General features: G+C 47.1%; 1 protein-coding gene across 1 annotated transcript; it reads right to left on the bottom strand.

Annotated features, from left to right (window-relative positions):
• Nucleotides 1-13,849: 13,849 nt before the first annotated feature.
• Nucleotides 13,850-18,111, bottom strand: LOC119462907 (uncharacterized). Its single transcript, XM_037724085.2, has 3 exons — nt 17,019-18,111; nt 16,269-16,404; nt 13,850-14,311 (listed from the first exon to the last, which is right to left on the bottom strand). The coding sequence occupies exons 1-3, from the start codon at nt 17,286-17,288 to the stop codon at nt 14,187-14,189; spliced, it is 531 nt and encodes a 176-aa protein (XP_037580013.1). The 5' UTR covers nt 17,289-18,111; the 3' UTR covers nt 13,850-14,186.
• Nucleotides 18,112-23,442: the final 5,331 nt, after the last annotated feature.

Genomic DNA, 23,442 nt, shown 5'->3' with positions numbered 1-23,442 from the left:
ATCCTGTCGATTTCCCTCGTACTGGTCCTCTTCAAAGTGTTTCTAAGTACAGGTAAAACAACAAAAGTGATTATTGATATGAAAAGTTGCCTTGTAAATACAGAGAACCCATTACAGTGCATAAAAATAAATTTTAGCAGAAGCAATGCTGTATTACCTCGCTTCACACGTTTCGAAGAAATGCACAGGCTACAACAGACACCATGCCAGAAAGCGCCGAAACATTTTGGTCCCATGATGCCCCTTAACTCTACTACACCTGGGCATACCGTGCACAGGCATTTAAAGACCGTCACAGTACCCACTACGATCGGGAATGAGCACGAATGACCATCGGCTTACGATCACCACGCTACAAATATGTACAAGTCTAAAAAATCAGCTATGTAACGTAACACCCTGAGGTCCGCAAGATATCTCCTGAGAAATCAAAGAAAATCACAATGTTTCGCTTACCACGTACAAAACAGCCGCTCTCCCCAGACGAAGCACTGCGTTCTTTAGTCCCAAATAACAAGTACCGAAAAAAAAAAGAAACAAGAGACACACACGATGTGTGCTTCCCGTGAAAAAGGAAAATAGGTGGCTTACGTGACGATTCGTAGCTAATGTAAGACTATTTCGCGGCTAAGCATCTTCGTCAGTCCTTAAAATAAGGGTACAGACTGCGCCCATCAAAACGAAAAAAGCCTATGCGACGCGCGCTCGCAAACCATACGCTACTCAGACAGCATCGGTGCAGTGCTTACTTAGTTCGTGAGCGAACGTAGGTACGTGAGCGAGGATCAGAGAATACTTTCTTATTTAAATGAAAAACACGGCGCGGTAGTCTAAACATTCTTGACACTTACCTCGCAAATGCAGGAGTTATCCGCTGCCTTCCAGTGATCGCGCTTTACTTGGGCTTCCCATCTCTTCCGTCGCTCTGGGTCCCGGGGGAAGCGAAAACAACGCAGTCCTTTACGCGTCGATCCGGCGCACTTGGGAACACAACAGCCCGTCATGTCGACACGATGCACTTGATAGCTTGTCAGTCATGCGGCTGAACACTGTCTAGCAAGTAGAAGCGTCCGCGAAGCATCCGCGCGCACTGTGCCTCGAACTCAGCACCGGCACCAAGCAATCGCAACGGCTCGCTGTGACACAATATGGCGTCGCAGCGAGAAAGCGGCGGCGCGGGGGCGGTCAAAGGTTGGCACCACCCTGAACGGCGGCGCTGGCATCGAGGCACCCTACGCAATGCAGCACGCTGCTGCCACCTTAAAGGTCACACGCAGCTAGAATTTCTGTAATCATTCAAGCAATTATGTGAACCTCCGGCTTTACCTCCCATATCACAAAAGAACGTTCTGCTACATATCGTGCATGCAAATATATTCGAGTCTAAACCACGGTGTAAGAAGATAGGTGTTCCGACGGCGCGCCCGCACTGGGGCGAGAGAGCGGCCACTTCGTGTGACCGGAAGTAGAGCGCCGCCGCTAGGGGCAGCACGTGTTCAAGAGGCCTTGGAGAAGCGGCACAACAGTGGATAATTTACGACCTCCGTCAGCATTTAAACACCCATACTCAAATATATGCAATTTTTCGTTATTTAGACGCTAAATCCTGAGCAGGTAGAAGGTTTCATGCCACTTACAGTCAAAATAGCGTCATTTCGAACACGAGAGAGACGCGTCGTCTGCTCGAGCAGACGGTGCGCTGCGCTTGCCGCTGCTCGCCGCGTCGCAGTCAATCGGAATGTCGGCAGAAATATAAAGGGACGTTCCTCGAACCAAGTAGAGTCGTTTTAAGCAGGTAAACGACATATATTTATCGAAATAAAGCACTTCTGCCACGCGTGCCCAAAACAGCGACAGCAAAGCGAGCGAAAAAGTGGCCCCCAGAACAGGTGCTGCCCCTTGCGGCAGCAGCGTGCGTAGAGTCACACTAAGTGGCCGCGCCTCGCGCCGCCGTCGGAACACCTTCCTTTTTTACACCGTGGTCTAAACTTCGCGCCAGCACGGGCCCGCCAAAACAAAAGTGGAGTGCAAGTTGTAGCAGGCAAACGTATGCCTACCGTACTGCACCGCATCTGCAGGCGCTGGTCAAGGCTTGAACATAGAGAAAGAAATTCAACAAGAGGGGACACTCCCATAGGGCCCAGCGGCCGAATTGACTGCAGCGTGCCAAGCGCTCGGTGTCAATCACTTCCGGTTTCGGTTTTGGGCGCGCGTATTTTGAACGCAAGCTAGCATGCCGGCTACGCCCCCCCCCCTCTCTCTCTCTTTTTTTTTTTTGGCTCTTCGTGCAGAATCGGTTTATTTAGTAAAAATGATTGCGAAGGATCTCGTAAAGTCCCATCGAATCTGTGCCACGTGCAATTTCACAAAGTAGACGCAAGACCTTTTGTGCAATGAGGAAATATTTATTTTGCTCTATATAAAAGCTCGTTCCGCGCTTTTTGTGCGTTCATCCAACGTTGTGACACCAGCAGGTAAGGCAGTAGTTCCTGTATGAAGCTCCACCGGACGGTACCAGCTGAAAAAAAAGTAAATTACAAGCATGTTACATTTGCAAGCACGTAACAGCATGTTACAAGCATGAGTCACTTTGGTATTTAGACATAGGAATACCGCGAGGCGAAACGTGCGAAAGCGGTGAATGGGCGGCATTACAAACAAAAGCAATTCGCTTTTACATACATGGCGTAGAAAATGCCCGACTCATCCCAAACATATACGAAAACATCTGATTTCCAAGCTTTCCCCAATTTCCGGGCATTATTTCCTGCACTTAGGCAGCACAAATACACGAGCGACTTCGCGTTTCCAAAACTTGGCCTCGGGCGACGCGACGGTACGAGACATACACAGAGACGGACGCAACAAGCACTCAAGACAAATGAGTGGGTGCAATGCCTTTTTTCAGTCCTTTAGAAGACGTAATTTTCGAATTACAAGTTTCTGATATGTTCGTCGTTCGCGCGTTCTGCCGGCGCCAGCAGCACACCCCATGTTATCACTCTTGGCAATCGCCCATCGCGTTTTCAACAGGCGTCAGTACCGAAAGAAGGTATATGTTGTTGCGGAGCCACAAAAAACGTCACAGACTTGTCCCTCTAAGATTCATTACACGCCAAACTAACTTTATCACCACGGCCGAGCTGCTTATCGCTAACTGCGTCACAGCGCGCTGTGCGGCCAGCGTGCCTCAAAAGTACCCCAGAAAGTAACGAAATTACTTTTCAGTAATGTCTGGCGTCAGAGAAAGCGGCACAAACTTCTAGCAAGATGCACTATACATAGTTTGCACGTGCGTCACTTCCGCACCAGTCCACGAGCCTGTCCGCCATCTTTAGGCACCTGCGCCTGCGTAAGCGCGCTGGAGCAGGCTACGCGCGCTGACGCTTTGTTGATCCGAAGTTCTTTCTAGCGTCGTGATCATGCCAATCTCGCGATTTTCGGTTGCCGCACAAGTACCACTGCCGCGAAGCCGAGCTACGCAGAACCGGGCGTAGGTCCGCACCAAAAGGAATAACATGGCAGTGCGAACGCACAAGAATGCTGTCGGAGAAACGTCCATGCCTGTGGCTTTCCCGGATAAATCGGAAGGACCTGAACAATGTGCGTGTCGTCACTTTGTTTCGGGCGAGTATATAACACGCCGAAACACTGCACATCACGCATGATCGTAAAAGGGTGGCAGCGAAATCCCCTGTACTGGTTGGTGACTGCCTGCTCGCACGCGCATGGTTTTTACCGCTCTGAAAAACGCCCGTGTACTTGTGTTGTAGTGCACGTTAAAGAACGCCAGGCGGTCAAAATTATCCCGGAACCCTCCACTGCCGCGTGTTTCATAATTAGATCGTGATTTTAGCACGGAAAACCCGATTTTTTTTTTTAACGGCCTGCAAACTGCTTCGCACCGTCATTTCTTGGTATGTGTGCTTCGCTTAGCGATATGCTAAGCAATATTTGAATGTCTGCATGCTTTCAAGATAATGGGCTACTTCTATTAACGCAACAAAATTCACATGCACGGACAGGCACCGAACTGTAAACCAAAACTCGCAGAAAGAAGCGAACACACGTTCTGAAGCTTGGGGAAAACGTGTATATAGGTGAATCTTTGTGGCAAGAAAGCTGTCCCTGAATGGAGCAGCACAAAAAATACTGAGATAATTTTCTCTGCCGCACGCCAAGGAACATGTGCTTTCATTGACTCACCTCGCCGAGGACGATGGTAAGACCCGACGACAGGCGCTTCGCTGCAACCTACCTCACCCAACCGCTCGTGAATTGTGCGCCTTCAGCGATTTGCAAGCCTTTATTTCGTTCAGCGTCACGTAGCTCGTGGACGGGACAAGATAATAATATCCACGTACGTCGTGGCCGGGAGCACCTCGGGGTCTGAACTGGTACCCACGCCAACGTGCAGCTAGTATGGGTCCACGCCGTCGCACATTCCGACCTTTTCTTCGTAGCGAGCCCGCGTCGGCCCTACAAGCTCGTCCATGTAAGAAGGGAAAAATTCAGGGCTCCTGACTTTTGCCATCGCAAAGCTTTCACAACAAACATGCGGCGCTGACAAGTAGAAGCGAACGCCGAACACAAGCGCAGCGGGCCAGCGGCTAGTAGCGAGGTGATGGCGGACGGTCGGGGCAGGCGGAGGATATGACGTCCCGTGCAAACTATGTATAGACTACACACCACAGTTGAGTTCTCGCTAACTGCGACATGGCGCCCTGTACGGCCAGTGTGGCTCAAACACCGAAATAAGTTACAATAGTCCCCTAGGAAGTGTCGGAAACATGTCTCAGCACGATTCATTTACTCAAATTAACTGCGCCAGGATGGCCGAGCTGTTTTTCGCTAACTGCGTCTTAAGTCTCGGTCCCGTGCCGTAAGCCTAATTGCGTCGTAGACTGTGAAACAAGATTTCTCACCTTGCCGTAGTTCAATAGTGCAGTGGTGTCTTGTCCCAGTGCAGAAGGAACGCAAGAATACGCCGAGAGCCCAATAAACCAGGGGCGCGATCCAGTGGCGTAGCCAAGGGGGGGTTCAACCCCCCCCCCCCCGAAATTTTTTGCCCCCCCCCCCCCCCCCCCCCACTAACCCACCCTTTTCTCTCGTCGCTTCGCGCTGACATATTTCAAGAAACCGGTGCTACTTTCACACTTTCATTCCTGGGCGCTTCCTATGGAAAAAAAACTGTCATGGTGTTTGTCAAGGCCTTGACACTCTGTGAGGTTTTGGGCGCGAATGTGGCGGCCGCATTCTGAAACAACAAATGTGCAACAAATGCGGAACAAATGAAGCAACAAATGCGGCAGCCGCATTTTAGATGAAGGCGAAAATGCTCGAGGCCCGTTTACTTAGATTTAGGTGCACGTTAAAGTCCCCAGGTGGTCGAAATTTCCGGTATACATTTCCGCCGCTTCCCTTCAGGTGCCGGTTAGGCTGCGTTCGCGTAGGAACTTGGTCTCGAAGCTGTCGGAAGCGGCAAAATCTTGCAAAAATCCGCCCGCCTACGCGGCAAAACAGGCAGAAAAACAGGCGGCGAGCCAAATTGGTCTCGGACCGATTTTTTCGCCATGGCGAAGCGGAAACGCGGCGGAAAGTCGTTCTGCTCGACCGGAAGCTACACTAGCATGGAAACTTCCGGTCGTAACATTGAACATGGCACCAAAAGTGTAGGCTGTAATGCTGATCGACGCGATCAAGAACCACCCCTTGCTCTACGACAAGAGTGGCACTCAAACGTACTGTCAGCAATACTCGCGATAGTATTCAACGTCGCGCGCGACAGGAGGTGCGGCAACGAAGCCTTGGCGTGACCCAACTTCTTACACTTTTGCAAAGCCAGGCGAACCCACCACTGCCGTTTCCGAGGTTTTCTTGTCTTCCGTTTATTCATTGTCCATTTCTAGAAAACAAGTAGGTAGAAGTATAAAAGCCATTTCTTCTTCCACTTCCATGGAAGACAATAGTTAGGCAGATTCCTCGTTGGCGCTCCATAATTCTCTTCGCACGTGCACGGTATGTTGCAGAAGTCGCGGGGTGCTTTTCTCGTCGCGACGATAGATTGGGAGCGTAGGTCTCACGTAGGACGCGCAGGCTTCGGTGAGCCTCAACACAAGGGCCAGCCCGGGTTTTAGCTTTGGTGTTCCCGTTGTCGCTTTCGTGTCCTGGAGGCGCCGAAAATAATACGAAATGATGAAATGTTATTACAACTTGTAAATAAAAGCTATTAAAGAAATATAATCACACCTATAGGCAGCAACCTGTGACACAACGCTACCGCGCCCGTGTGAGGAGAATTACAGAACGCCAACGAGGAACTTACCGAAGGTCGCAGATGACACGCGAAATTGCGCAAGATGATCACTTTTGATGACGGGTGGGTCAGTGAATGAACATACCGCTCGAAATAATGCGATAATGAGCGCCACCACGCCGACAAACGTACGCAGACTAGATGGATGTGGACGAAAGCGGCAGCGCGGCCGCGGTGGTATAGCAAAACAAATGTGAACTTGGACATGCGCGGAAAAGATTTTCCGGCCGCTTTGGCCTCTCCACCCGCTTGCCGCTTCCCAAATGTGAACGTAGCCATAGTCTGCAGCGCAAAACGTCTCTCGTTTGCGATTGCGCTCCTACGGAAGGCTGGTAGTTACTGTTGTGTTGCTGAATCCCAAACCAGCAATTACGAAAGGCTGGTAGTTGCTGTTGTGTTGTGGAATCCCAAACCAGCAATGTACACACGAAAGGGTTGATGCCAGCAGTGAAATTCCACCGACTCGCAACAGAATGCACGAAACAAACAGCCGACAAGCATGGATTACTGCTGTGCGCAGTACAGCGTAAGTAAACTCTTGTTGCAGGCGCTGACAGTTCTCGTCGGAGTTCACGCGTCCTGAGAAATTGATTATGTGCACTATGCACTGAACAAGACCGGAGTTCATTCCTGCATCACTAGTACACCAATCAGTCGAGATTCTGTGAGGTACAAGGCCGCTTCCTTTTTGCACCGGCCTAAGTGAAGCAGAAATGAGTTGCACGCACTACTTAAAATGCGTACACATGCCATATCTAAGCTGTGCGGTGAAATATTCTGTACAATTCTGAATCTGTTGACGTAAAGGCAAATGACGGCTGCACGCTCGCACACAGCGGAAGACACAGCGGCCCATGCACTTGCCGCAGGAAATGCAAGGCGACGAAAGCTTCATAAAAAAAAAGCATTACTCGTTTTTGCGCGTATTTAAGTTTTCTAGCGCAAAGACGCAGCGAACAAGCTATTGCTAAGGGAGTAGGTATGGCTGGTAACACGTGCATTTTCACGTGTATAGCCGTCCTTGACCTGTGAAACGCACTTCGCCCCGACGAGGACGACGCCATCTACGCTTAACGGAGATTAACAATTAATGATGTCTTCTCCGATCGCGCGGGTCGTCTCAATGATGCGTTTTCGAAGACTGGTCCATTCAGTGGCGCGATGAGAGACGGTTGCTCCAAACGCCCACTGTACCTGTCGTACTTACTGTATTTTACTGAGCTTACATTACTTTTTACTTAATTTCTTCACAAGCACACAGTGCCACACACACACGCGAGGGGGGGGGGGGGGGGGTCCCATGTCTTTGATATACATGCATACCGATACTTATTATCGATCAGGTCACGTAGTGGAAAGCAGACGCTTGCCCCCCCCCCCCCCCCCCCGGTCGGGCCGATGACCCCCCCGACAAAAATTTCTGGCTACGCCCCTGGCGCGATCTTGTACACGTTCCAAAATGGAACGGAGGCGGTTCGTTCTTTACGTCACGAAATAGGCGGTCCGCCATGTTCGCGAGGACGAGAGGAAGCAAAGAGCCAATGAGCGAAGTGGACGCCTGCGTCACGCTTTTGACGTCTGCTTGGGGACCGTATACTTGGCGGCAGCGGCGGCTAACTGCAAGCAGCAACTTAGTGCGTCTCTGCCTTTTTGCTGCAGATTGCTTTCGTGGCTGTCTGCACTGCGCACCCACCACCCGATCCGGCTGCGTACACGTGCCTGTACGAGCGTTGATCTGTCCCTTCTGCTGCAAGTGGTGTGCCATCAACAGCAAGCGACTATCTGCAGCCTGGGCCCTGACGTCACGCACCTCAAGCTACAAAAGGAGCTGTTCACCGGTGGAATCTTCACTTGGCGGCAGCGGCGGCTAACTGCAAGCAGCAACTTAGTGCGTCTCTGCCTTTTTGCTGCAGATTGCTTTCGTGGCTGTCTGCACTGCGCACCCACCACCCGATCCGGCTGCGTACACGTGCCTGTACGAGCGTTGATCTGTCCCTTCTGCTGCAAGTGGTGTGCCATCAACAGCAAGCGACTATCTGCAGCCTGGGCCCTGACGTCACGCACCTCAAGCTACAAAAGGAGCTGTTCACCGGTGGAATCTTCACTTGGCGGCAGCGGCGGCTAACTGCAAGCAGCAACTTAGTGCGTCTCTGCCTTTTTGCTGCAGGTTAGTGCCAGAGCGTCTGTACGATATTTCTTTTTCTGCTTTTGCTTGCCGTCGCTGCTGCCAAAGTCTAAAGTTGTTTCTGCTTGTGAACTGGTGTCGAAAATTTGACACCATTGTTTGTGTGTACCTAGTGACATGGCTAAGGAATTGGCAAAGCTCGAAAAGGAGATGAAGGCAGAAATGCTTCGGCTTAAAGATGAATTCCGGCAAGAAATTAAAACATTACGAGAAGGCTTTGAAAGAGAGCTGAGAGCAGAAATCCGTGATTTGAAAAATGAGCATCAAAGCATCACAAAAAGTCTTGATTTTGCACATGAGTCTATAGAAGACTTGCGAAAGAAACTTGAGGCCGAAATGTCTAAAAAATGCTGCGTTACAGAAAGAGAATAAAGGTCTGAGGGAAAGGTGCACATTCGTGGAAACTCGAAATAAAGAACTTGAGGGGCGTGTTGTACAAGTGGAGCAGTATTCCAGGAACTCTAACCTAGAAATAAAGGGCGTGTTGAAAGAAGACGGGGAGAACGTCAGGGACATTGTTTCCAAAATAGGAAACGCTGTTGGTGAGCCGATAAGGGAAACTGATATTGAGTGCTGTCATCGTGTCCCGACTCGTAACACTCAGGAAACAAACATAATTGTTCAATTCAAGTCACGTGCAAAACGTGAAGCGATACTAAAGAAGGCAAGGAAGGCTCGGATTACTAATTCTGATGTTGGTCTAGATAACACAGCATCGATATATGTAAACGAACACCTCTGCCCGGCTCTAAAGAAGTTGCTTGGCATGGCTGTGAAGCGGAAACATGACAACCACTGGAAGTCGGTTTGGACCTTCAATGGAAAAATCTTCGCCAGGAAGTCTGAGACTTCTGATGCCATAAAGATTGTTTGCGAGGACGACCTTGAAAAGATAATTTAAACAGTGCGTGTTTTTTGTTTTTTTTTCCGGCTGACTGTAATGGCTGTAAATTACCTAGAGTTTGTCTCCCCTAATATGATTACCTTTTGCTCTAGGTCCTTAAACTCTGTACTGCATTTTAATGTACGATCTGCTCAAGGGAAACACGACACTATTACACACTTACTAAGTGAATTCTCTTTTAAATTCGACATAGTTATGATGACAGAGACATGGTATAACGAAGGATGTGATACTTTATGTCTTGAAGGATACAAAAATTTCTTTGTAAACCGCACAAATCGGCGTGGAGGTGGTGTCGCTCTTTACACTGATACCTGTAAAAAACTTTGAAATTCTACCAGAATACTCGGCAATTACCGATGACTACGAATTTTTATGTGTAAAAAATGGCTCTGAGCTAGCTACTGTGGTGTATCGCCCTCCAAACGGCAACCTAATGTTGTTTATGAATTATTTTGAGGCAATGTTAGAATACGCTCGCTCAAATAACTTTACATTAATTTGTGGAGGTGATTTCAACATAAATGTTCTTGATGACACACCTATTGTACGTGACTTTACTACGAGGCTACTTTCATCAGGCTTTGTTAATATAATCAAAACACCTACTCGAGTAACGGTGTCCACTTCGTCTGCGCTAGACTTGCTAATTACAAACTGCGAAACTGTAATTTGTGACGCTGGTACATTAGCATGGGAAATTAGCGACCATTGTCCAATTTTTATGCGTTACCATGCTCCTGGGAAAACCGGAAAACGTCAGTGCGACGCAGTTACTGTTCAGTGTATCTCCGATGATGCCTTAGAGGCTTTCAAATCTAATATCTCTTCGCAAGATTGGTCCTGCGTATATGAAAAAAGAAATGTTAATGACGCTTATTTAGAATTTCTGTCGACATTTACGAACATTTACATGAAGCATTTTCCTTTTAAAACTTTCAGACCATCCAGAAAAATAAGAAAACCGTGGGTAACGCCTGCACACAAAAGAGAAATAAATCGCAAAAACAAGCTTTTCCATGCTTTCTTAAAGACAAGGTGTCCTACTGCACTGAAGAAGTTCAAAGACGTTAGAAATAAGCTAAATGCAGAACTACGGCGAGCTAAGGCAGCTTATTACGAAAATATTTTTGGTAACATTTCAAACAATGACTCCTCTGCAGCATGGAATGCAGTAAATAAATTTTTAGGGCATGAAAGAAAGAATGCGTCTCCGGAAGAAATTACGCACGAAAACAGAGTGTATACTGGTGATGCTCTCGCAGAATTTTTAATAAGCACTTCATTGGCATTAACACTCCTGCTACAAATCCCCTACTCGGCGATGACTTGGCCAATATCTACACTGAAAGTATGAACCTTCATCCCACAGATGAAGTCGAAGTTTATAGGACTTTCATGTCATTAAAGAATACGAGAGCACTAGACATAGACAACCTCCAAATTAGACCAATCAAAACAATACTTGAATTCATAGTGCCCGTACTTGCATACATATTTAACTTGTCGATAGAACTAGGTGAATTCCCAGATGCAATGAAACGATCAAGAGTGTCTGTTGTATATAAAGGCGGAGACAAAAACGTGCCTAAAAATTACCGACCTATATCTATCATACCTATCTTTGCTAAAGCCTTTGAAAAAATCCTGCATTATCGGCTCAATAACTTTTTTCAGAGGATACAGCTTCTGTCAGAATCACAACATGGTTTTCGTAAGGGACGGTCAACCGAATCAGCATTATTAGAATTGAAAGAACATGTACTAATAAACATTCAAAAGAAACTAATAACTCTAGCCTTATTCATAGATTTTAGCAAGGCATTTGATTCAATTGACCATAAAATTTTAACACATAAGTTATCAATCTGTGGAATACGAGGTAAGCCTTTATCTTTAATTCGATCTTACCTTACAAACAGAAGCCAGTATGTATGTATCGGCACGCACAAATCATCTTTACTAACAATAACGACAGGCGTACCGCAAGGAAGCGTATTGGGACCGCTTCTGTTTAATGTTTATATAAATAGCATAGTTAACATTGATTTGACAGTAAAGTTCATTATATATGCGGATGATTGCACCGTGCTTCTTTCTGGTCCTGATGCCACCAAACTGGCGGTTGACTGTAACAATATACTTGACAAAATTGTTCGCTGGTCTTCCTCAAACTCACTTAAAATGAATCCTTCAAAAACAAAAGTTATGTTTTTTCGAGCCAGAAACAAGGCTATTAGGCTGGAACACGTCATTAGATTTGGTAATGATGACATTGAAATAGTTGAGGAACACACTATTCTCGGCATTACAATATCTTCAAATCTTTCATGGGATTCACACATTTCAAACCTTTGTAAAAATCTTGCGTCTGTCAGTGGTGCGATGTCACGTTGTCGTGCGCTTCCTTTAAATATTAAAATTAAAATATATTATGCATTGTTTGCTTCTCGAATTAATTATTGTAGTTTGGTCTGGCTAACAACAACTAAAACGAACATACAAAAAGTTGTAATATTGCAAAAAAAAGTTATAAGACAGATCGCCAACCTTGAATATTGTGAATCTACTCAGAGCGCTTTTCAAATCTTCAACATAATTCGCATAAAAAACATGTATGACTATCGTGTTCTGGCATCTTTTTATCATTCAAATAAAATATTTAGACGGTTCTTAGAAACAACGGCGAGCTTAACTGTACACAGACCTGTGTTAAATACACGCAGCACAGACACGTGGTTTCTGCCACGTTTTCGAACAGATTACAAACTTCAAATGCTACAATACAATCTTCCTTTACTGCTGAACAAATACAAAGAAACGAAATACATGTCGAAATCTCAGTTGCGAGCATTTTTTGTAAAAGTGTTGTAATAAATATCTTGTTGTATCAATTTTTTAAATGAAATACTCATATTTCTACCTGTTTTTTCTTGTGTATTGATGACACACTCTTTATATTTTGATCCTATATTATTTTTATTTGCTGTTTTTTGTTTATCAACATACACGTATGCTTAGATGTCCACTTCCTTATTGCTAAGTATCTTGTTTTTGCCGTTTCGTTGTATCTGCCTTGTAACGGCTACCTGGGCCTCTGTCAAGCTGTCTACACAGCTTTTAGCCTAGGTAGCCATCCAGTACTGTCTGGTGAATAAACTGAATGAATGAATGAATACTTAGAAGCGTTTCTAACATGTTGAGAAATATCTGGCTATTATGAATGAGTAGCAAAATGTGTTGGTGTTGCTTTTCAAAGATTCAGTTTGGAATGCGGAACGAGTTAAACAAATTATTGCGGTTAATGTCTTGAAATGGCGCTAGGTGGTGTCGCAATTTTGCGAAACGTTTAGTGGTGGCGCTATCCACTACCCCGTTTCAAGCAATGCTTGTATGCATGTCTCCACCACTATTAAAATTCAAACGGCGCGAGTTTTGAAGCGGTTGGTTCGGTCGAGCCGTTACGTGCGGAAAGCCATGTAGGAAAACGTGTCGGCTTCTGCACCCGTTATGGGACCGCGCGTTTCCGAGGGCCAGCGGGAGATGGTGCTCGCTTTTATGGAGCCGCATCTCCAGCTGGCTTTAAGATCCAGCGAGCTGGGGCCGGGCTTCAGCCTTGTCGACCGACGACAGCTGTGGCAGCAGCTGGCCGACGTGCTGAACGCGGAAGGGCCCGTTGTGAAAACGGTCGACCAGTGGAGGAAGCAGCAGGTCTACGAGGCCCGCCGCGATGCTACCGCTATAGCCCAAGAGCAAATGTGAGTGACCGTCGAATGGTCCGGGCGATTTGTCCTTCGACATTGGTGTGTATTTTCAGAAGCACTGGAGGGGGTCGCGCACCCGGCTTCCGGGGCCGAGTGCTCCAGCTGACGGGCGCGGTCCGCTTCCGTGGCGTCACCGACCTACCCTACCAAGAGGTAAGCACACTGCCGGCGTAATATCATGCGTTCCTGAACGGTGCCGACTTAGAGTTTGCCATTATCTGTAAGTGGTACCTTTAGCAGAACGCGACACTGTTGGTGAACAGGAAAATAGCGTCGGAAGCTTTAGGTTGGTAGATCCTTCGGTGTCATTTTATGTGAAGGACATAAATATTATTTATGCTCTGTTATCATAAGTGAATCATGAATCTGGAAAACAAGCCAACTTTTGATGTAAATAAGAAATATGCGTTGTATTAAGGACTCGGTATCCTATCTTGCCAACGATCAACAGCCGGGCAAAAGGTTGGTTGGCCCTGAAAAGGGTTGTTTGGTGGTAAGAGATGAATTTGAGTAGATGACTGAAAAGTAGTTCCAACAGGTCCTTGTCTGCCCAAACGAAGAGGGCATAGCTTGTACATGATGCGTGACACTGCCAAAGGATGCCATCAGGCCAGTGGCTCTTTAACAGAGAGAGAGAGAGAGAAATCACTTTTTTTTATTCTGCGATAAAAAATGCATCAGTGCCCTGAGTCCAGGGCGTCGCTTGCGGCATGCTTCAGCGCTAGGCCGATGAAATCCCCAAGGAATCGTTGGTCGTGAAGGGTGGTTGCGGCGGTCAGCCACTCGGAGGAAGGGGTAGATGGGAGGGAGATGAAGGTTTGGGTAAGGGGGGTAGTTTTGGATGGCATTGCCATAGGATATGTGATGTGTTAGGAGGATAGACACTACAGTGGCTACAGCGAGGGAGGTGGGCAATTGTTGTGCACGTTGCAATTCTTGACAACAACAGCTTCCAGCGATGAGCTGGTTGCGAGTAATCAGCAACTCATATGGACAATTCCACCACAATTATTCATTTCAGGTGCTGCGAAGGATCGAACAATCCACCACCCCGGCTCGCCATCGCGGCAGAGAGGACGGCAGCGGCTCAGGAGGGCATACTGGAGAAGGTGCGCTCCCTGGCACTAGTCGTAGCTGGCCACCTGCAACAAGAAAGGAGGAATTAATTTATTGTTTATTTTCAGCTATTAAATTTCATTTTAGTCATTTATTGTTTTATGAGTTCAATTTATCTTGTTTATTTATTGTTCTTTGAGTTTTATATCTTCACTTTCATTTTATGCACTTATTGTTGCTTCATTTTGAGTTTTACTGTTTAAGTTTCATTGTTGCCTTGTATGAGTAATGCAGGAGGATTTTTTGGACGAAAGGTGTAATGCGTGCACCCATTTTTGTATCGTAGTATTTTCCTCTTTCTATTTATACTAATCCAGCTGCAACGCCAGCGTGCTTTCTTTTATTTACACATTTCGAAGACACTGGAATCATTACAAGTAGTTGTCGATTTCTGTGTATGGGTTTTGTACTGTGATATTTATATTGCTTCACTATGTTTTGTAGCTTACTGCACTCATTATGAAGCGTTACCGCATAGTGTTTGCACTGTGATATGTTCATTTTGGCACAGTGATGCTGAGGTACAACTACAATGTGGTCTTTTTTCAGAGCACCAAACTAGTCACTCTGCAAGTTGCATAGTTTCACAAATGAAAATGGCCATCATCATTGCACCACGCCGGTGATTGGTTTCCTCTAGTTTTCGTTCCAAGTGAGCAAGAATAAGTTTTAAGTGTAACACGTTCTGGGTGCTGTGAGATTGCAGATATAATTATTCATGTTGTATGTAATTTATGTTTCATCACAGCTGGCAAGTGCACTCACCTTTCTACAATTATGATTCACCTGTTCTTTAGCATCACACTGCAATTGCTGTCGAAAAATGAATGCTTCTGGTCAGTGACTCATAACACTGAGAAGGGAATGGACATACCTGTCAAAGTCATACTTTCTTGCAAGGTCACTTAAATGTAACTGCAAGTTTTATTTGCCGTGGTGAATACGAATTGTGTGATGCTCATGTTGCAATGTTCTCACATGCTTTGCTACGTGTAGCATGCTGTATGTACAAGGTTCATGATGTACAGAGGTCAACACTCATGTCTAGAACACACTTGCGAGGGCCAAAGCAGCCACCTAAGCTTAAGCCGACCACCAGGTCGATAAAAATCAATGGGAACTGTACATTTAGTCACGCAAGCTCACATACAGCAGATTTTGTGCCACATGTCGTCATCAGATTCGCCAGCGCAGTCCTGCAAACATGATTTACGCGTTCTAGAGATGTGTGTTGGCCTCTGTACTTGTCGTCATAGCATGTAATAAAGTTGACCTTTGTATTTTTTGTGCTTTCACGTTAATTTACGTCTACCCATTTAGACATGATGTGACGAGTATAATGTCACAACACTCAGTGCTAGATTTTTTTCTTTTGTGGTTGAATCCGCATTCATTATGCTTTACTTGCTTGCCTCGTCTGCGTATTCATGCTTGCATGGAAGTTTTCATACACTTAGCACAAGAGGTGGCTAGCAAGCATATTGCATCGTTCCTACTAGTGTACACCGAGCGCCCGAATGCACAGGATGTGGCGGTTGCGATCATTCTGGTGTGTTTTATGAAAATTAGGCAAACCTGTGCAAGAGTCTCCGAGGTTTATGCAAACCTTGGAGCCTCTTGCACAGTGAAGAGGGTACGATTGTTTCCGAGTCCACGGCTGTGGCATTCTTTTTGAAGGATTTTTGTATAACTTTACTTCGTTTGTGTTTAAATTATCATAATCTGTCGGATGTTTTGATTTGGAAACATTGACCATCCGTATGGAGGGGTACTTGATGTGTATACAAGTTCTTTAATGTATTTTCCACTGTACAAACACAGCCTTGTGATAGCCTAGGGGCATTGCAATTTGTATAAATAAATTATGTATGTGTTATGAAAGCTCACCATTCCTGTGACATCAATATTCCTGTGACTATCAACAAAGTTGTTACCAACTAAAGTGCTCTGCCCTAGTTAGGGGTACACATTACGAATACTTACCAAGCAGAGACTCGCCAGGCTGCAGTTGTACGGCGAGGCGCATACACAGTGAATTATGCTGCCACATCCAAGAGTCGTGGCCCGAATCAGGGAGCCGGAGGTCCACAACAAGGATGCAAAGTTCCGAGTTGCACACCTGCAATGAGGAGCAATACAAAATAGCGCTGCAGATATGCTCAAAATCCCTTTTTGCCATTCATATGCAGAAAACAATACATACATTTACGCTGGTATAAGCAGCTACACTGTTTCACTCATAGGCGTGCACAGGGTTTCGCATTTGGGGCCCTTTGTGCGCACGCCTATGGTTTCCACTAAGTGATCGCTAAATGAAAACTTGGGGCACGAAATTGCGCAAGAACACCCATACACGCCAAATCCAGCCCATGCAATGGTTGTAAGTACTTCCCTGTTCAAAATGCTTCCATCGTATCTTCCCTATAGTGTATCGATTTTTGCTACAACTGCTGCCCATGTTCCTAAATACCTCCAAAATGCACAACTCCATTGTGTATGCACGCCAGAACGAAAACACAATTTTGGTACGGCAAACGGCTCATGCACAGAAACACATGGCACTCATCATTACCGCTGACATGTCAGACTTCAACGAGCTCGTACCCCGCATGTCCTCTTTTAATCGTTACATTACTAGTTATGCCAGCTTGGGCATTAAACTGAACAATTGCTACTATGCGCGAGTAAAAATGGCGACTACAGTTTGAAGTAAAACATTCCAACGGTACTTACGACTATGACGTTGAGGGCGTAATAACCCTTTCTCGACATGAAGCTCGCCGTGTCGGCCGGGCTGAGTCCCTCTGGCTTCATAACGGCGATCAACGTGCCGTCGACGCGCGCTAGCACGCCTGGAATGGCACCGCGTCGCGCAAACGCCGCCTTTGCCTCATCCTTGGCAGCCGGTGTCAATGAAAAGTCCACCAACTTTCTCCGGGCAGACACGGAAATGATGGCCTCCGTCACCTCCTGGATGGTGTTGCTCGCGGCCGGCTGCGCCATGCCTATTTGCTCCTCGCGACCAACGCTCCTCCGGAAGCTTCCAGTGCCGAAAAATCGCAGCGCGCACACCTTCCTTTCTGTGGAAAGGCCACTGGCTCGCTGGCATCCAATGATGGAGTCAAGCTCGTCGCACAGCGACGCACTGTTCGTTTGGAGAGACGAAATTATTGCCGGAACTCTTCCTCCGTCAACTCTTTAAATGCATCATCTACCTCGGGTCATCGTCTCTGCGCGACTGCAGCAGCCGCACAGGCAACACGAAAAGACACGGCTACAGTGTACACTGTAACACGGCAGAGAAAGAAAACGCCATTTTCTCCAACTGTTGGGATTCCCGATTTGGATTGAACCGGATACGAAAGAGGCTAACTGTCCCAAGTGCTTACGTTTTAATCCAATCCAAGTCGTCTGGTAGCCGTTCTAATCCGTTCTATCGAAACGGACGGACTCGGCAACCGTTCCGTTGCGTTCGTCCGTTAGCAGACGACACGGAATGATTGACAGCAGCAAGACGTCACGGTTTACGTCACAATTGACGTCATGGCATTCGTCACGGTTCAAATTGACCAATCGTGTGCGGCTCGATGGAACGGAACGCCTCCGTTCCATTTTGGAACGCGTTCCACAGAACACGCGTACAAGATCGCGCCACAGGTTACATTTGAAAAAGAAAAAAAAGAATGAGACAGACGGGTCGCCGCGCGCGAGCGCTCAAACGCGCGCGCAGCCATCCTCGCTGGCTTCGGGGGAGTGTCTGGCGGATGACGCATGTATCTGGCGCGTCATTGACCTGTGGCTAGGTAAGGCAAGGAAAATAAGTCGCAAAGCTTAAGTTAACTTATAGGCAAAACGTTTTAGTTTTCGCGGCAAAGAATAAAAAAAAAATAAATGAATGCCTGTTAACTTAAGTTCACTTTCTTTTTTTTCGATGCTCGCGGCAGCTAACGTTCGGTGTCAAAAGTATAGCGTGACGTATGGTGACGTGTTTCCTGTTGCCAGTTTTTGCCGAGTGTCCCCTCTTGTTGAATTTCTTTCTCTATGCCTTCTGCTCGCACTCAAGACAAATGCTTGGGTGCAAAGCCTGTTTCCTGTCCTTTAGGAGACGGAATTTTCGAATTACAAGTTTCTGATATGTTCCTCGGCGTTATCTTTCGCGCGCTCTGCCGGCGCCAGCAGCACACCCCATGTTATCACTCTTGGCAATCGCTCATCGCGTTTTCAACAGGCGTGAGTACCGAAACAAGGTATATGTTGTTGCGGAGCTACAAAAAACGTCACAGACTTGTCCCTCTAATATTTATCACCACGGCCGAGCTGCTTATCGCTAACTGCGTCACAGCGCGCTGTGCGGCCAGCGTGCCTCAAAAGTACCCCAGAAAGTAACGAAATTACTTTTCAGTGATGTCTGGCGTCAGAGAAAGCGGCACAAACTTCTAGCAAGATGTACTAGACTACACACCACGGCTGAGTTCTCGCTAACTGCGACACGGCGCCCTGTGCGGCCAGTGTGGCTCAAAAACCGAAATAAGTTACAATAGTCCCCTAGGAAGCGTCGGAAACATGTCTCAGCACGACTAATTTACTCAAATTAACTGCGCCAGGATGGCCGAGCTGTTTTTCACTAACTGCGTCTTAAGTCTCGGTCCCGTGCCGTAAGCCTAATTGCGTCGTAAACTGTGAAACAAGATTTCTCACCTTGCCGTAGTCCAATAGTGTCTTGTCCCAGTGCAGAAGCAACTCAAGGATACGCCGAGAGCCCAATAAACCAGGTTACATAAAAAAAAAAGAGAGAGAGAGAGAGAGACAGACGGGTCGCCGCGCGCGAGCGCTCAAACGCGCGCGAAGCCATCCTCGCTGGCTTCGGCGGAGTGTCTGGCGGATGACGCATGTATCTGGCGCGTCATTGACCTGTGGCTAGGTAAGGCAAGGAAAATAAGTCGCAAAGCTTAAGTTCATTTATACGCAAAACGTTTTAGTTTTCGCGGCAAAGAATTTAAAAAAATAAATCAATGCCTGTTAACTTAACTGCACTTTCTTTTTTTTTTCGATGCTCGCGGCAGCTAACGTTCGGTGTCAAAAGTATAGCGTGACGTTTGGTGACGTGTTTCCTGTTGCCAGTTTTTGCCGAGTGTCCCCTCTTGGGGCTCTATTCTGAGCCGCTATTCTGGGGCTCTATTCTGGGGCTCTATTCTGGACACGCATGGCGGCTGCACGGCCGCCATTATCCGCCATCTTGGCTGTCTCATTGGCTGTTCAGAGGTCACGTGTTTCGAAATTTGTGCCGGGAAACGGAAGTTTTGCAAAATGCAATTTTGCGTTTTCGTCAGAATGACGAAACGTGACGTGGAGCTGCAAATTTTATCGACTAATACTTTTGTGTGGTCCTTGGCACCTATATTGCGACTTTAGCGCTTTAAAAAGAAAGTGTACGGTAGCGTGCAGAAGCCCGTGGAATGCATCTGCAATTTCGCGAATATGTGGTGGCATTCCAAGATAGCCGGCATGTCAGTTGTTGATTGGCTGAAAGAATATCCCGTGAAGAGCGTCACAGGAAGGGCCGTTTCGTAAACGTCAATTTGACGTTGCGTGACGTTGCGCTGGGCCGCCATTGCACAGATTTTCCGCCATAATTTGTGGTGCGACGAGCCGCGCGAATTATGGTAATGAGCGGCCATATGCAGTGTCAGTCGAGAGGCATGCGTATCGCCGCATTTTCCCTGTCATTTGGAGCCATGAAAATATTTTGTTCACAACGCGTGCTCATAGCATTTGCATCGCTCTCGGGTGGTGTTGGCATTTGTGTTTTGAACCATCATTTCTATTAAAAACACGTTTATTTGAAATAATATTGGTGGAAACTAGCAAACTTTCTGCGACGTTTCGCACTTTTCACTATTGTGTTTGTATTGTAATCAATATTAATGACTTTTCGCGTCATCAAAGGCTATGACAACGGTGACTTTTTAATTTACAAAAAGAAATGTACGCAAGACGGCGCCTTGAAGTTTCCTCTCGCGGTGCGAGTAAGCAGTGAAGTGCACAAGAGATGGCAGTGCCAGCGTTTGCGTCACTCAAGCGGATACCTGTGGCGCGCGCAACGCTATCGATGATATTCCGTCGCTTCTCAGCCAGACGAGTCGGGCTGAGTCACTTGCGGATCACGAGATAGCGATAACGCGGCCTAGAGCGTGCGCTGATCATCACTGGCAGGTCGCGTATGTTGTCTCAAGGTAGGAAGCAAGCGCGTGGGCGCCAATATACGATGACTCATTCCGTTTCCCGAGGACACGCATCCTAGCTAATGAAGCAGACGACAGCCTGCGCGCATGCAGACGACGGAAGCGAGAAACGATTTTGATGGAATAATTGTACGCTTTGAGCTAGCTGCTTTATTTTTACTGGGGAGGAAAACTGTTTTGCTTTATCAACCACGCTAGTTTAAATGCCTACATTACAGTTTCTTAGGCGAAACGTCAAATTTGCGTCACGTTACGAAAGCAAAACGGGGCCATGAGCGCCATTTTGTAAGCGTCGCGCCTACGTCACACCTCGAAGAAAATGGCGGAATGTCCAGAATAGCGGCTCTGGACACGCATGGCGGCTGCACGGCCGCCATTATCCGCCATCTTGGCTGTCTTATTGGCTGCCCAGAGGTCACGTGTTTTGAAATTTGTGCCGGGAAAGGGAAGTTTTGCAAAATGCAATTTTGCGTTTTCGTCAGAATGACGAAACGTGACGTGGAGCTGCAAATTTTATCGACTAATACTGTTTCGTGGTCCTTGACACCTATATTGCGACTTTAGCGCTTTAAAAAGAAAGTGGACGGTAGCGCGCAGAAGCTCGTGCAATGCATCTGCAATTTCGCGAATATGTGTTGGCGTTCCAAGATAGCCGGCATGTCAGCTTGTTCATTGGCTGAAGGAATATCCCGTGAGGAGCGTCACAGGAAGGGCCGTTTCGTAAACGTCAATTTGACGTTGCGTGACGTTGCGCTGGGCCGCCATTGCAGAGATTTTCCGCCATAATTTGTGGTGCGACGAGCCGCGCGAATTATGGTAATGAGCGGCCATATGCAATGACAGTGGAGAGGCATGCATGCGTATCGCCGCATTTTCCCTGTCATTTGGGGCGATGAAAATCTTTTGTTCACAACGCGTGCTCATAGCATTTGCATCGCTCTCGGGTGGTGTTGGCATTTGTGTTTTGAACCATCATTTTTATTAAAAACACGTTTATTTGAAATAATATTGGTTGAAATTAGCAAACTTCTTGCGACTTTTTGCACTTTTCGCCACTGCGTTTGTATTGTAATCAATATTAATGTCTTTTAGCGTAATCAAAGGCTATCACAATGGCGACTTTTTAATTTATAAAAATAAATGTACGCAAGGCGGCGTCTTGAAGTTTCCTCTCGCGGTGCGAGTAAGCAGCGAAGTGAACAAGAGATGGCAGTGCCGGCGCTTGCGTCGTGCAAGCGGATACCTGTGGCGCGCACAACGCTATCGATGATATTCGGCCGCTTCTCGGCCAGACGAGTCGGGCTGAGTCACTTGCGTTTCACCATGCACCAGATAGCGATAACGCGGCCTAGAGCGTGCCCTCATCATCACTGGTAGGTCGCGTATGTTGCCTCAAGCTAGAAAGCAAGCGCGTGGGCGCCAATATACGATGACTCATTCCGTTTCCCGAGGACACGCATCCTAGCTAATGAAGCAGACGATGCTTGTGCGCATGCAGACGACGGGAGCGAGAAACGATTTGGATGGGATAATCGTACGCTTTGAGCTAGCTGCTTTATTTTTACTGGGGAGGAAAACTGTTTTGCTTTATCAACCACGCTAGTTTAAATGCCTATATTACAGTTTCTTAGGCGAAACATCAAATTTGCGTCACGTTACGAAAGCAAAACGGGGCCATGAGCGCCATTTTGTAAGCGTCGCGCCTGCGTCACGCCTCGAAGAAAATGGCGGAATGTCCTGAGCCGCTATTCTGGACATTCCGCCATTTTCTTCGAGGCGTGACGTAGGCGCGACGCTTACAAAATGGCGCTGATGGCCCCGTTTTGCTTTCGTAACGTGACGCAAATTTGACGTTTCGCCTAAGAAACTGTAATGTACGCATTAAACCTAGCGTTCTTGATAAAGCAAAATAGTTTTCCTCCCCAGTAAAAATAAAGCAGCTAGCTCAAAGCGTACGATTATTCCATCAAAATCGTTTCTCGCTTCCGTCGTCTGCATGCGCGCAGGCTGTCGTCTGCTTCATTAGCTAGGATGTGTGTCCTCGGGAAACTGAATGAGTCATCGTATATTGGCGCCCAAGCGCTTGCTTTCTACCTTGAGACAACATACGCGACCTGCCAGTGATGATCAGCGCACGCTCTAGGCCGCGTTATCGCTATCTCGTGATCCGCAAGTGACTCAGCCAGACTCGTCTGGCTGAGAAGCGGCCGAATATCATCGATAGCGTTGCGCGCGCCACAGGTATCCTCTTGCACGACGCAAGCGCCGGCACTGCCATCTCTTGTTCACTTCGCTGCTTACTCGCACCGCGAGAGGAAACTTCAAGACGCCGCCTTGCGTACATTTATTTTTATAAATTAAAATGTCGCCATTGTCATAGCCTTTGATTACGCGAAAAGACATTAATATTGATTACAATACAAACGCAGTGGCGAAAAGTGCAAAAAGTCGCAAGAAGTTTGCTGGTTGGGACCAATATTATTTCAAATAAACGTGTTTTTAATAAAAATGATGGTTCAAAACACAAATGCAAACACCACCCGAGAGCGATGCAAATGTTATGAGCACGCGTTGTGAACAAAAGATTTTCATCGCCCCAAATGACAGGGAAAATGCGGCGATACGCATGCCTCTCCACTGTCATTGCATATGGCCGCTCATTACCATAATTCGCGTGGCTCGTCGCACCACAAATTATGGCGGAAAATCTCTGCAATGGCGGCCCAGCGCAACGTCACGCAACGTCAAATTGACGTTTACGAAACAGCCCTTCCTGTGACGCTCCTCGCGGGATATTCCTTCAGCCAATTAACAAGCTGACATGCCGGCTATCTTGGAACACCACCACATATTCGCGAAATTGCAGATGCACTGCACGGGCTTCTCCACGCTACCGTCCACTTTCTTTTAAAGCG

Source organism: Dermacentor silvarum, chromosome 8 (assembly GCF_013339745.2).
Source record: "Dermacentor silvarum isolate Dsil-2018 chromosome 8, BIME_Dsil_1.4, whole genome shotgun sequence".
NCBI lineage: Eukaryota > Metazoa > Arthropoda > Arachnida > Ixodida > Ixodidae > Dermacentor > Dermacentor silvarum.
The sequence above is the reverse complement of the archived record's forward strand: the minus strand, read 5'-3'. Positions and strand labels throughout refer to the sequence as shown.

What these genes read in the sequence shown, in the direction of transcription:
- LOC119462907 (XM_037724085.2), bottom strand. Translation starts at nt 17,288, where the DNA reads ATGGCGCAGCCGGCCGCGAGCAACACCATCCAGGAGGTGACGGAGGCC. An exon ending in ACGCCCTCAACGTCATAGTC is followed by an intron (nt 16,405 to 17,018) that starts GTAAGTACCGTT and finishes TCCTCATTGCAG; the next exon opens with GTGTGCAACTCGGAACTTTG. An exon ending in GCCTGGCGAGTCTCTGCTTG is followed by an intron (nt 14,312 to 16,268) that starts GTAAGTATTCGT and finishes TTCTTGTTGCAG; the next exon opens with GTGGCCAGCTACGACTAGTG.